This window comes from Agelaius phoeniceus, chromosome 5, assembly GCF_051311805.1.
Source record: "Agelaius phoeniceus isolate bAgePho1 chromosome 5, bAgePho1.hap1, whole genome shotgun sequence".
NCBI classification, from domain to species: domain Eukaryota; kingdom Metazoa; phylum Chordata; class Aves; order Passeriformes; family Icteridae; genus Agelaius; species Agelaius phoeniceus.
In genome coordinates, this window is record NC_135269.1 from 65,948,519 (window position 1) to 65,961,478 (window position 12,960).

The 12,960-nt window shown below is 42.8% G+C and overlaps 1 protein-coding gene across 1 annotated transcript in view; it reads right to left on the reverse strand.

Annotated features, from left to right (window-relative positions):
• The window catches only part of ELAPOR2 (endosome-lysosome associated apoptosis and autophagy regulator family member 2), a 103,617-nt gene that overhangs the window by 49,657 nt on the left and 41,000 nt on the right, over positions 1-12,960 (reverse strand). Inside the window, exon 2 of the mRNA XM_054631595.2 lies at positions 2,021-2,141. Within this exon, the coding sequence (XP_054487570.2) occupies positions 2,021-2,141 (121 nt within the window). The remainder of the gene's footprint in view (positions 1-2,020; positions 2,142-12,960) is intronic.

The window sequence follows — 12,960 nt, forward strand, 5'->3', positions numbered from 1 at the left end:
TTTTACAGCAAAACCCACTACATTAACCAGGCTGAATGTGAAAGGTGTTCCCTACACATTCCCACAGTGACTGACTGCTGTTGACAGATTCATGTTTTCAGGCTGAAAGATTGGTTGTTCTTTAAGCAAAAGGTGAAAGACTAAGAGATGAGAAAACCTAAAATTACTTTTGCCATCAGAACACAATCAGATCAGAACACAATCAGACAGCCCCTGCTGCCAGTTAATTTACTACACACAGAAAGAAAAGATAGAACTCCAAGAGCCCAGGGAGATGGGATCTGAGGGGTTCAGTAAAAAAGTCAAATATCTGATTGCTTCTCAAACCAGCTGAATTGCCATGGGATTTAACAGCAGCACTACAAGAAGGAGATGAGTTTTCCAGTGTATTTAACAGAATCCTGTATTTTGGTGTATGATATCAGAGCCCATCTCCTGGGAAAAGTTTTCACCTTGTCTAGCAGGGGCCAGATATTGAAAAGCCAGATTCATCTATTGTTATAAACCAGCTGAATTCTCATTGGAATTGATTTAAGACCAAACACAGACACAAACAATAGAAGATGGAGAAGGAAGAGAACCATTTGTCAAAATCTGTAGCAGAAAGTTGAGGATAGTGTAGTATTGCTGGACTTAAACCATTTATCACAAGATTTAAGAAGAAATAATGTACATCACAAAAAAAAATAGCTATACCTATGTCCTCTAGGGTACACCAAAAGTGGTTGTGCAGCAGAAGAAATAAAACTATCTGCTCCTTTATAGAGAAGGCAGAAAAAAGTGATAGGCTTGAAGTATAACAAGGGAGATTCAACAGCAGAAAAATCTTTAACAGGAGGAAAAATGAAAAGGACTAAATATATGAGCAAATATCTGGAGAGCTTCTGGGCTCTTCATCACAAGAGGTCCCTGAAAACAGCCCAGCCAAATATCAGCCATGAATGACAGTCATTTCTACTACAGCTATTTGGGCTGGAGGGTGAATTATGGGATCACCTGAGGTGTTTCTCAGGTCTGTATTTCTGTAATTGAAAAAGCCCATCCTAAGGATATGCAGAGACTCCACCTTTAAAACCCTGGAAACTAAATCCAAATATCAGGAATGACACATTCTCAAATGATGCTTGCAAGCAGTCAGAAACCTTCCATTGATCAACACTGCTACAGAAAATATTTATGTACCTCACACTGGAACATAGAAAAATGAAAATAAACCTTTAGAGGAGCAGAAGTGAGTAAATCTGACATCTGCTGCAATAGAACTGAAAAGACATAGCCATTGCTCATCCTGTTTGTCAGATACAATAATTTATACCCTCTGGTAGAAATTACTGCTAGGATCTTTTGTGGAGAGAATTGCTGGAGCAAGGAAGTGTGATGGGAAAGAGCATTCAGACTGGGGAGCTGTGAAACAGTGAGGGCTGTGTTTGCAGAGCAGCAGTTTGTTTAAATCCCCCAGATGCAAAAAGTGTTTCAGCATTAAAAAAAATGCAGAACCAAGTGATATGAAAACATTCCAAACTGTTAAAAAAATAAATGCATAAATAAATAAAATGCAGGAGCTTCATCATGAAAATAATTCAGGCAAATAAGACATTTACCATTCCTTATGCGTTCAGTTTATGAATTAGCTAAATAATGGAAATAATGAGAATGTGGGCACTATGTAGCTTGAACAATATATAGCAAATATAGCCTGACCACTGGTGGTCACCATTTTGACTGGAGAGCTGCAGAACTGGAGAGCAGGGCAGCTCAAGACAAGCAACCACAGCTCTTCAGGGGATGCTGTCAGAGATGTGCCCTGTCTGTGAATCAGCAGTAAAGGGTACCTGCAGCAGACAGTGACTTTCATGGAGACACTGCACAGACAATCCCTGCTCCACATCTCCAGCAGACAGAAAGCTGGGCTGGAGGGGAAGGACAACTCAGGGAAACTCAGGACATCAGTGACAGCCCTACAAATGTACATAGCACAAAAAAGCAGTAACAGTCTGTAAAATGAGAAGTCACAACATACTGCATTCCTTCCCTCTCACGGGGTCAGGTAGTCCAGAGCACTCCACGGCCGGGTTGGGGACAGCCACCCTCCACCTGGAGCCACTGCTGTCGCACTCCGTGTACTCGAAGTGGTAATCTGTCTGCAAGCAAGTACAAAGAGGTTCAGTTTCATCATAACATTTGCATATTAAGCTCATTAATCAAGGCTGGGATTAGCAAGCTGGGTTGTAATTAAACCAGAGAGGAAGTGGCTGTTGTGGAACACACAGTGCAGCTTTGATGATTGCCGTGTCTCATCCCAGAGCAAGCGCGGCTCCTGTCAGGTGCTGTGCAGCACAATTGCTGGGGCAGAAGGTGGGATTTGCAAAAGCACTTGATAGACAGGAGGAAGATTCCACTAGAATTTTTTTTCCCCAGTCTCTTAGAGCAGGATTGATGGAAAATTCCTGTCCATCACAGTATCTGGTCTACAGCAGCCAAGGAGGCTTCCTCTTTGATCAATGGAGCAAGCCACACTTGAGCACAAGTCATCCCATGATAGGCTGGATGTGTGAAATGCATGGAATGATTCCTCCTGCAAGAGCCTTTCCCTCTTGGTCAGTTTCAGAGGAATCCCAGGAAAATTAGGGCAGATAAACCCAGTATTGGGATACCTGAAAACGTCATCCAGAGTCAGCTCTGAGGAGCACCTCAAGGCAGAATTGTGGTGTGAGGGGAGATCAGTCCCCTGGTCTCTGGGGCTGAGATAAGCCCTGGGTGCACTCAGTGAAAAAGAGTAAGAAACCTCCTAGCATTAGCTAGGAAAGAATATTAGCTATTTGTCTTATTAATAGTATTGATTCAGATCCCACATAAATTCTAGACTCACATTTAATTACATTTTTATTTTTGTGTTTATAGCTCTGTTTTCAAATTCATAGCCCAGAAGTTTGTGATTAAAATAAACCTCAGCAACATCTCATTTTTCAGCCAGTCTGGGTGGAGCTGGCAGAAATGGTGAATAACCTTCTTCAGAGGGAACAGACCCATGTTCAAATAACACTCCCTGGCAAGCTCCATAAGATGGTTCCATATGGGCAAAGCCACCTCCAGCTCTCTCTGCAGTTAATCAAGGTAAAATATTGGTGTTTGTCCTGGTTCAGGGCAAATTTGAAAAATGTACCAAATTTGGATTCATATGCCTATTTTAGACACCTGTTGCAGAGGGGACAAGGAGATAACACATCCTAGAAACACTTCTTTCTCCCCAGTGGCTACAGAGGAAAACTAGCCACTTAATTTGGATGGAGTCTTCTCCATTTCCTATGGGGAACCCCACCTCCAACACTTCACATCCCTTCCTGGCCCATGAAAGCACCACCAAAAAGCATGGTATCAAGGAAAATTTAGCCACAGGCTCGATGTTTGAGAAGCTTTGGGGCAGCCTGGTGTGGTGATCCATAAAGTCTGGTGGGCTCCTTTCAATTTATCTGTCTTCTGCAGGCAAGACTGGCCATGAGCCAAGGAGGGGAGGCACAAGAGCTTTGGGCTGCAGACACAGAGCTCTTCAACAAGAGCTCTTCAGCTGCTGCAGCTCACTCTGATTGTAGCAATCCCCACCCAAGGGGCAGCAGAAATCTGCCTTCCTGCCATGACTGCAGGCCCTAATTCCACTGTCCAAGGAGGAGCTACTCTGTGCACCCAGGGATTATCCTGGGGGCAATCTTCTCCTGTTCCTTTCCTTGCAACTGACATTGTACATGATGGAGCAGAAGAAGGGGGAGCAGGTGGATAAGAGTGGATCCATGCTGGCTCTGATATAGATTGGTTAATTCCTGCAAATATTCAGCTGACTCATATGGAGAAGACTTGCAATGTTGCTGGACTTAAACCATTTATCACAAGACTTAAGAAATAATGTACATCACAAAAAAATAGTTATACCTATGTCCTTTGGGGTACACCAAAAGTGGTTGTGCAGCAGAAGAAATAACACATTCTCAAATGATGCTTGCAAGCAGAAACCTTCCAGTGATCAACACTGCTACAGAAAACATTTATGTACCTCACACTGGAACACAAGGATATTTTGGGGGCCATCTTCTCCTGTTCTTTTCCTTGCAACTAACATTGTACATGATAGAGCAGAAGAAAGGGGAGAAGGTGGATAAGAGTGGATCTGTGCTGGCTCTGATATAGATTAGTTAATTCCTGCAAATATTCAGCTGACTCACATGGAGAAGACTTGCAATTCTCCTCATTTACTTGCAGAAAAACAAACAATACTGAGTTTAATACTTCTCCTACTGTTACCATAGCTCTCCAGATATATTCAGATGTTAATAAAGTTCTACCTAAACATCATTAAAGCCTTTGCTATTTTGCATCCAGGTGCAAATAATAATCTGATTTCTCTGGAATTAATATTTTCATGGCTGAATAATTATCTTTGTAGTTCAACCAATGGTTTAAAATCCTAACTCGCAGCACAGTGAAAAGGAAAAGTATTTGTCTCAAAAAAACTCATACTAACACAGGAAATATTATAAAACACACTGCCAACTCTACAAATATACTCAATTATAATATGTATTTTCCCCCCTTCATCTCATTATGCAATCTTTCAGGAATACTTTAAAAAAATATTCCTGAATCATCTCAGTATAAAATCTGCCATAAGGCAAGCAGAATACACAAATGTAATAGATTCATCTCCTAGTTCATATGACATAAGAAAAAATGTATCTATTAAATTAAATATGCAAGACTGGAGTGAAGCAAAGAAAAGGATATTGAAGTGCTCTGACTTACTTTCAGATCCATTTTCTATTTAATATCAGATTTTTAAAAAATTACAGTGAGCAGTTTGGTGTCAACAATCCAGGTTGCTCTCATAGCCACCTTCTCAAAGCATACTTCAGTGACATTGAGCCAGCAATGCAATCCCTCTGCAGCCAAAGCAGGTCCCAAAAATGGGGCAGCTGTGAGAGACACATCCTGCAGTGCAGAAATATCCCCTCTAATGGCTGGAAAACTGTCAGCTATCAACAGGGATTCAAAATTCAGGACACTAACAAAAATTATAAAGAATAAAAGGCATCTGCTCTCCTTCCATGTTCAGGCAGATAAATTAAGTTTTCATCCCTCCATGGAAAACTCTTCAGCTTTAACCAGTCAGGGGAGGTTCCTGCAGAGATAGACCCAACACATTATTCCCTCTGATCATCCCATCCCTGTGTGTAGCTGTGTCCACAGAGGAGCCACAAGACTAAAAAGGTTTGTAGAGCAGAACAAGAGGTCTGTGTGGTCTCTTTGCATTACTTTTTGCATTACTGTACTATGCATTACTCTTTGCATTACTGTACTATGCTCAAGTCCCTTGTGGATGAGTGGTTGAGGTGGGGCTTTTTGTTTGTTTGTTTTCTATCTGACTTTCAACTCAGCTTTGTGTCTGAAAACACCTCTATGGGCATGGCATTTATCTCATAAATGACTGTATGAGGACTCTTAAAATTCCCTTTTGTCTTTGGGTGCACACACATGCATAGCTCCAAAAATCTCTGCCAGCTACTAATGCTACTCTCTTAAAATCAGAGAACCACAGAATGGTCTAGGTTGGAACATTAAAGATCATCTAGTTCCCACCTTCCTGCAACGAATCTGCAAAAAAAGATTGCCCAGAGAAACTGTAGATACCTCATCCATGGAAGTGTTTGAGGCCAGGCTGGATGGGGCTTTGAGCAGCCTGAATAGTGGAAGATGTCCCTGCCCATGGCACAGGGTTTGGCATGAGATCTTCAAGGTCCCTTCCCAATACAAACCATTCTGTGATTCAATGATTCTATGAAGCAAAAACTGAGGACCCAGCTGTATCCATCTTTAATAACCAAAATACATTTGTGCTGCCTCACAGGCACGGCAGCAGCTCACAACTTCAGCTTTAAATTCACCACCCTGGCTCCTCATGGTGGGTGAATGTGACTGCAGGAGCTCCTGGTTCAGCTGCATGATCCAGCACCTCCAACTGCTTCAGCAGCCATGGTGATGTCCTCATCCCCCAGCACAGCCCAGGTCCATCCCTGTGAGCTGGAAGCACAGCTTGGCTGCAGCACCCACAGCTTCCATCACACACAGTGTTTGCAGGAATGCTTACGGGGAATTGCCCTTTAATGCTGCTTACAGAGCTCAGAGCTTCTAATCTGCCTCAGGAATTTGGGCTCCCAAATATAGAAGGCTGACCATGGAGCCACCACAGCACCATGGGACATTTACACCTTTGTTCCTCATGGAAAAATTTGTGTTGGGATTTCCTCACAGAAATTGAGGAAATCGTTGCCATTATGTTGGGATTTCCTTGTGGAATCATAGAATGGCTTCTACTGAAAGGAGCATTAAAGATTGCCTACTTCCAACCCCATGACAGAAAAATTTCTTCACCCACCAGGTCTCTGAAGTGAATTTCATGGCAAATCCATTGCCAGATTTTATCTGTTGCCAGCTACTACTCTGGCTTTGCTTTCAATATTTTTCCCACTATCATCCACTCACACAGTATCTTTACATTTGGCCACAGGCCTATTTTAATTTTAACTGTAATTCTGACTCTGTTTCATTACTTTTCTGCACTTGGCCTTCATCTTCCAAATATATCACTCCTCCGGTTCAACTATAATTTCCTATATAGAATTTCCTATTTTATTGATCCTAATTCCTAGGATTTGGCAAAACCTGCTTGAATTTCAGACCCAAAGAGGAAGTTTCCATTGCAAAGTGTCTCTCAGGAAAAAATTAACAACATCCCACACAGGGTTAAACTTGGAAAAAATGCAATTGTCTAAATGGAAAATTGATGCTGTTCCAAGAAACCGCTCAGGATCAATGTGTAGTCCTCAGCATTAAATTTCAAATGAAAGGTTAATAGTAACCTGAAAAATGCTACCAAAAATAGGCATCTGCATTTGCTTTACCCTGTGCTGAATTTTGCTTTATTGTTTTTGGAGAATTAGTGAAATCACATCAGCAGTACCATGCAAAGCTGTAATGAGAAACTCTCTGACCTACACATTCTCTCTTTGAAGGACACCCTGCACGAAAAAGAAGCCCTTGTGCATGCACATGACGTCAAAGAGGTGGTGCACTGGTCACAGCCCTGCCAGGGGGAGGAAAACAGGACAGAATGTTTCCAGCACCCTCTGCTCAAAGCCCATCAATATGGGATCGATGGTGTGGGCCTGGCATCCCTGCACCCATGCTGTGAGAGCTCCAGCAGAGATCTCCTGGCTCCCTGGGGCACCCACACCTCCTGCCCTGCAGCCCTTGCCCAGGTCCCAGCCCACCAGGAGCTGCCTGAGCAACCCTTCAGCAAGGTGTGTCCCACCCTGTGTCCCCTGCAGCCCCACTGCCCCCATCTCATACAATTCTTGTCTTTAAGTGGTACCAAGTGTCCCTCTGTGCCCAGATCCCCAGGCCCAGTGCTTGTAATGTTAGATGTTTCCAGACCTCTACATCTGAGCTAGACATGTCAGAAGAGATGAGCTAGTCCTCCACAAGAGTTGACTGACACAGGCCTTTCTAGGGCACAGATCCTCTGTCTTAAAGTAAAAGACTGTTTCAGGGCATTTCTGAAACTCTACAAGTATTGTTTTCATCTCCACTGACTGAAGAGCTTTCTTCCAGACAACCCCCATAGCAATGAGCTTTCTCCATGACGAAGAGCAGCACCTCTTCAGTGCCCTTCCTATTTTTCTGCACCAATTTCTTCATTCCTGCCTTTCACATAGATGGGAGATGCCTTGCACTCCTTCCACTTAATTAGAAATGATGAGCAGAGAAGGCACAAGCCCTTACAACCAGTTCCCAATGCACTGAACCCTCAGTCTGGGCAGAAAGCACTGGAGGAAGCCCAGGAGCAAAGAGCATTTGCCATATCTGTTATGAAACACAATAGCAAAAAGCTCCTGCAATTTAACATCTTGCTCTACTCCTGCTGTTTTCCAACCGCAGACATCACTGAGTCAAATAAAGAACAAAACAAACGAAGAGAAGAGGAGAAGAGAAGAGAAGAGAAGAGAAGAGAAGAGAAGAGAAGAGAAGAGAAGAGAAGAGAAGAGAAGAGAAGATTCTTCTATGTTACCTGGCCAATATCACCAACCAAAACCTCTCAAGAGGTTGTTACTCCTTCCCTGAACGTGGACTTCTTGTTCCACTGATACTTTTGCTTAACCCGATTAACTGCACACAATGCTATTAAAAGATACTGCTTGCCAAAAGGGGCATCCATAATCTTTACAGACCTCTGTGCTGTCTATATTTACATGTACAATAGGGATTAGTTGGGTATTTATTTAAAAAAGAAACCTCAACCCTCCTCACAAATAAAAGCCTCTTTTAAGGAAAGAATGGCTACAGGCGGAGATAAGAAGGGAACCAAACCTCACTGAGCACTGCTGTGATTCCCCCAGACTAATCTCAATGAAAATGAGTCAACATTTTCACTTCCCTGCTACACCAAGAAATGTCACCCCAAAAGACAGCAGATGCAGAGACGTGGCATTCTCCCTGTGTGGCTGTTTCCCAAGTCTGGCATCCATAGCATTAGCACACTCAGGGATGATGCTTTCAACACTCTGAGACTACTCCAGAGCTTTCAAGGGCTGCTTATCAGTCACTTCCAACTCAGGCCTTGAAAAGGAGAAGCAAGTTCCCATTTCTTGTTAGTTTTGAGTTTCTAGCCCTTCCTCCTCTTTTACCACGCTCGTTATTTGGAATTCTATCCAAATATCCCTGCTGCCCTTCTGTGCTCCTATCACCCAGCTCATGAGGAAGCAACAGACCCCTGAGCCAGCAGGGCTGTCACATCACTCCTCCAGACCTAATGTCCAGCTCTACACCTCCCCAACATGAGCACATTCCCCTTTAATCTCCCTTGAAATTACTTATATCAGTGATTTTCAGCTAAAAATTTGAGCCAGGTTTTCAATTACTCCTAAATCCCCAAATTCCTAAAGACATTTATGTGTATTCCACCACATTTCTCTTTTCTGGACCCCTAATTCATTTGAGGCTGTTTTGGCAGTAAGAATCCCAGACCTAATTGCATTACTTAGAACTTCACAAGGCAGCTGCACATATGCAGACTTTCTCAAAATCAGGCTATTTCCATCTTGAATCTAATTCATGCACCGGGTTTCAATCACCAGAAGCTGAAGTTGGAACACTTCCAAAGCCATCTACAAATTAAAGATGAACTGAAGAGGTTTACTGAATGAAAGCCAGAATTCAGCAAAAATATATCATCAATATTTGCAAGGAATCAGAATAAGTGACATTTTTACTAAGTTTTTATATAACCTATTTGAATGTAAACCAGAATTCTAACCCAAATGTGTTAAAATAAATGTCCAGTTGTCCTAGGCCAGTGAGCAGAGTGACCCACAGTGGTCAGATGTCTGCAGAATGATGGGTGAAGTTCAGAGAGCCATGAGCAGCTCTGTCAGCAGGAGGAAGACAGGGACAACCCTTAGCAATGTTTACAAACAACAACTGATAAAAAAGTGTTTAGATGAATATAGTGTCCTGTAGGGGGATAGAACATAGGTAAATAAAGGTGGTATAGAAAGTAATCTTACCCCCTAAAGAGTTGCAGCTGGGTTAATTATAAGAGATAAGCAGCAGGCCTGATATTAACAGGCTGCAGCTGTAGCCAGTAAGAAGAGTGTTATAAAAGAGTGGATTGGTTGAGGGCAGCTGGAGTCAGTGGCTGCTGTGAGGACAAGGAAGAGTCAGTGCCCAGAGGAGATGCCTGCAAGAAACATCAAGGAGTTACAAAACTCTGGCAATATGGAACCCCTGCAATGTAATGACAATAGAACTCTTGCACTATAATGACAACAGTGTCCCACTGGACATGAAAAAGGCATTGAGCTCTCACACTAACCAGGCCAAAGGACTTTCTTTGCTCTTGGTGAACCTGCTGCAGCATGGGATGAAGATCACCAGGGAGATAACCAGGAGGTGGTTCCAGCATATCCCAGATGTTCAGAGTAGGACACAGGAACTGCATCCATTTCTCCCTCCACAGCTGCAGAGTTTGTACAGACTCCTTTCCACACAGGTACCTGAGGTTAGATGGGACAAGTCCTTGCTGTTCACACCTGCTGCACCCTGCTGGGCTGCCATGGACATTCTGAATGTGCTGGTGCAGCCTCTGAACAGCTCCCAGTCCACCTCTCACCTGAGCCTCCCAGAGATGCTGGTCACAGAAATCATGTGCTATTATACAGCAGGGTTTTAAATTAAGAGATTGCAGAGTTAGAAGGGCATTTCAGAAACTATTTAGTCCATGTTCTTGCCCCCCACACCTAAACCTTTCCTGACAGAAGCTTGCCTAACCTTTTAGAAACCTCCCAGTGACGGATATTGCACAGCTCTGCAGGGTGAAGCTCACAGTTATTGGTTCAATCAAATGATGCTAATGCACTCAGACCATTCATCAGGCAGCTAATGAAGCAGATATCATCAGCCAGGGAGCTGAGTAGAAGAGCTGAGAGAAATACCTAGAGGTAAAGAGTTTGTTTGTTGAAAAGTGCAGCCCAAAAGATACCATTTCAGCATATAAAGAGATTCAGAGAGCATGGCTGGCCCCAAAGGCTGGCTTCATCCCTCCAAGAAATCCCATTTACCATGCTATATATTTATATATATTTAGTACATGATTAGCTGAAGATATTTTTTTAAGGACAGTGCATTCCCATGTAACACAGCATCAGCTGCAAGGAACTGCAGGGCTGTGCTCTGAGCAGTTCTCTTGGCTGCCAGGGACCCTCCCTTAGCTGGAATCAGTGGAGATTTCTCCAGCCTCACAGGGCACCAGCCAGGTCAGAGATTGTCATCTTCCAGCAGAGATGGTGCTTCCTCACTCTGACACTCCTTCAGCCTTTGCCAAATCCCTTTCAACAGCAGTCTAGTAATGGCTAGGTGAGTTTTTACTATCATTACCTCATTTTTCTTTTCAGGGACCATTTTCAGTCTGAAAAGGTCAGGTCAGCCAGCAGCCCTTTGACTATGAGAAATTTATTTTTCTTTTAGATAAAACTTCACCAAAAAGCAGCCCAACCCCAGCCATCTTTGGAAGTGTCTGGGATTATTTATTTTTGCAACCTGCAGAAAAAAGTAGCCTCTAGTAAAACACTGTCTCTTTCATCCAGGGCCTTATCTGTTGCCCAGTTATGTCAATAAAAGATATTCATTCGCTTCAAAGGACAACAGGATGAGCCACAGTTAACCAGCTCATGTACTCATCACCCTGATGTTGTTTAAATAACAGGTAATGGTCATTGCCATCCTTGCAAGTGAAGCTCTAGAGAAGGCAAAAACCTTCCTCCCTTTTAAAATAATCCCACTGAATTTCATGGAAGGAGATACCAAACAGAGAATTCTACAGGATGGCACAAAATGGCCCTCAAAAAGATTATTTTCAGCCAGACAAACTGCATTTGCAGAGTCATATCCAGTGATGGCTTAATAAGCTAATAAGAAGTGTTGAGCAGGTTGCCTGCCCCAAACCACGTTTTTCTTTTCTCTTGTGTCAGCACTACATCTAAAAAGAACCTAATCCATCATAAAGTCATTTTTTCTCCTAGTTTTCAGCAGAACAGCTCCCTGCAGACTGTGTCAGCATTGCTGTGGACACAGGAAGGAGTGGCAATGGGTGGCTAAGGCAGAAAGATGGACAGAGGAAAGAAAACATTTTCAGTCAGGAACAGGACTGACCTATTGGTCACACAGACTTAGACTGGATTAAATTGGTGGTGAAACTACTCCTTGATCCTGATGTCTTCTTTCCCAGCTTCCACAGCTTTATTATTCAAGGGTTTGGGTCTCTCAGGCACCACAGAACATTTTAATGAATATGGAAATTAACACAGTCTCTAGGGATACACATCTCCAAAGCCACTCAATAGAATTTCCAAATGCATATTCTGGTTCTTAGCAACAAAGCCTTACAAATCTTCATCAAAGAGAGACTTTTTAATGCCAGTCAGACCATAGAAAATTGAGAGTTAAGAGAATAAGCTTTGTGCTTTAACTGCATCTTTGGTGAAATGCTGATTCCTGTTTCAAAACCTCCTATCCCCACTTTGCAGAAAGCAACTTGCAGGAAAGCCATCAAGAAGAAATTCAGACATGATGATACACGTTTGCATTGTATCTTAAGACCTAAAATATTCTTTTCCTAAAGGAGAAAGGAGGAGTTAAACCTCCCACCCTGCTCCATTGTCCCCCCCTAGCTGGACTTGGGTGGATTGGAGATGGGGGAGTGAGGCTGTAACACATCTCAGATAAAGCATGAGATGGATGTAGCAAATGGCACCTTGTAAAAATGGCAGGAGACATCAAATCCCCTGGCAAACAGGGCTGGGTCTCCTTTACAGTGCACAGGAAGGTCATCATGGGCCAGAGGTGTAAATCCTACTTCTTCATCAGCTGCTGGCTTGCTTGAGGAGTCTCAGAGAAGTCTTCACTCACCTGCCTATCAAATATAATCTCATTTGGCACACCTGGAGATGATACATTTTTCCACAAATTATTCTGGAACCCAGACTAGTTTATATTGTCTTACCTAATGCCAAATACTGAGACAGGTCAGGAGTGGAATCCAGAAGCTGAGTCCTTAAACAGATAATAAATGTCTTATCCACAGGCAAGGGGCAAAACCACAAAACAGATTTGAATTTACTAATGCAATTCCACAGTATTTTGTCCACTGTCTACATGGCTTCTGGGAAATGGAAAGCTTGGAGCACTTATTTTCTTTACATTTAAGACTCTGTAATAGGCCAGTCACAAGTGGAATAAAGAGGATGCTTCTTCCAGGAGAAAGCTTGTAAAAACAGCAGGTTAATAACATTGTCTCTGGCAGGTCATTCCACATATAAGAGCCACCAAAAACACCTACCAGAAAGAGGGAATAAGAAGTGA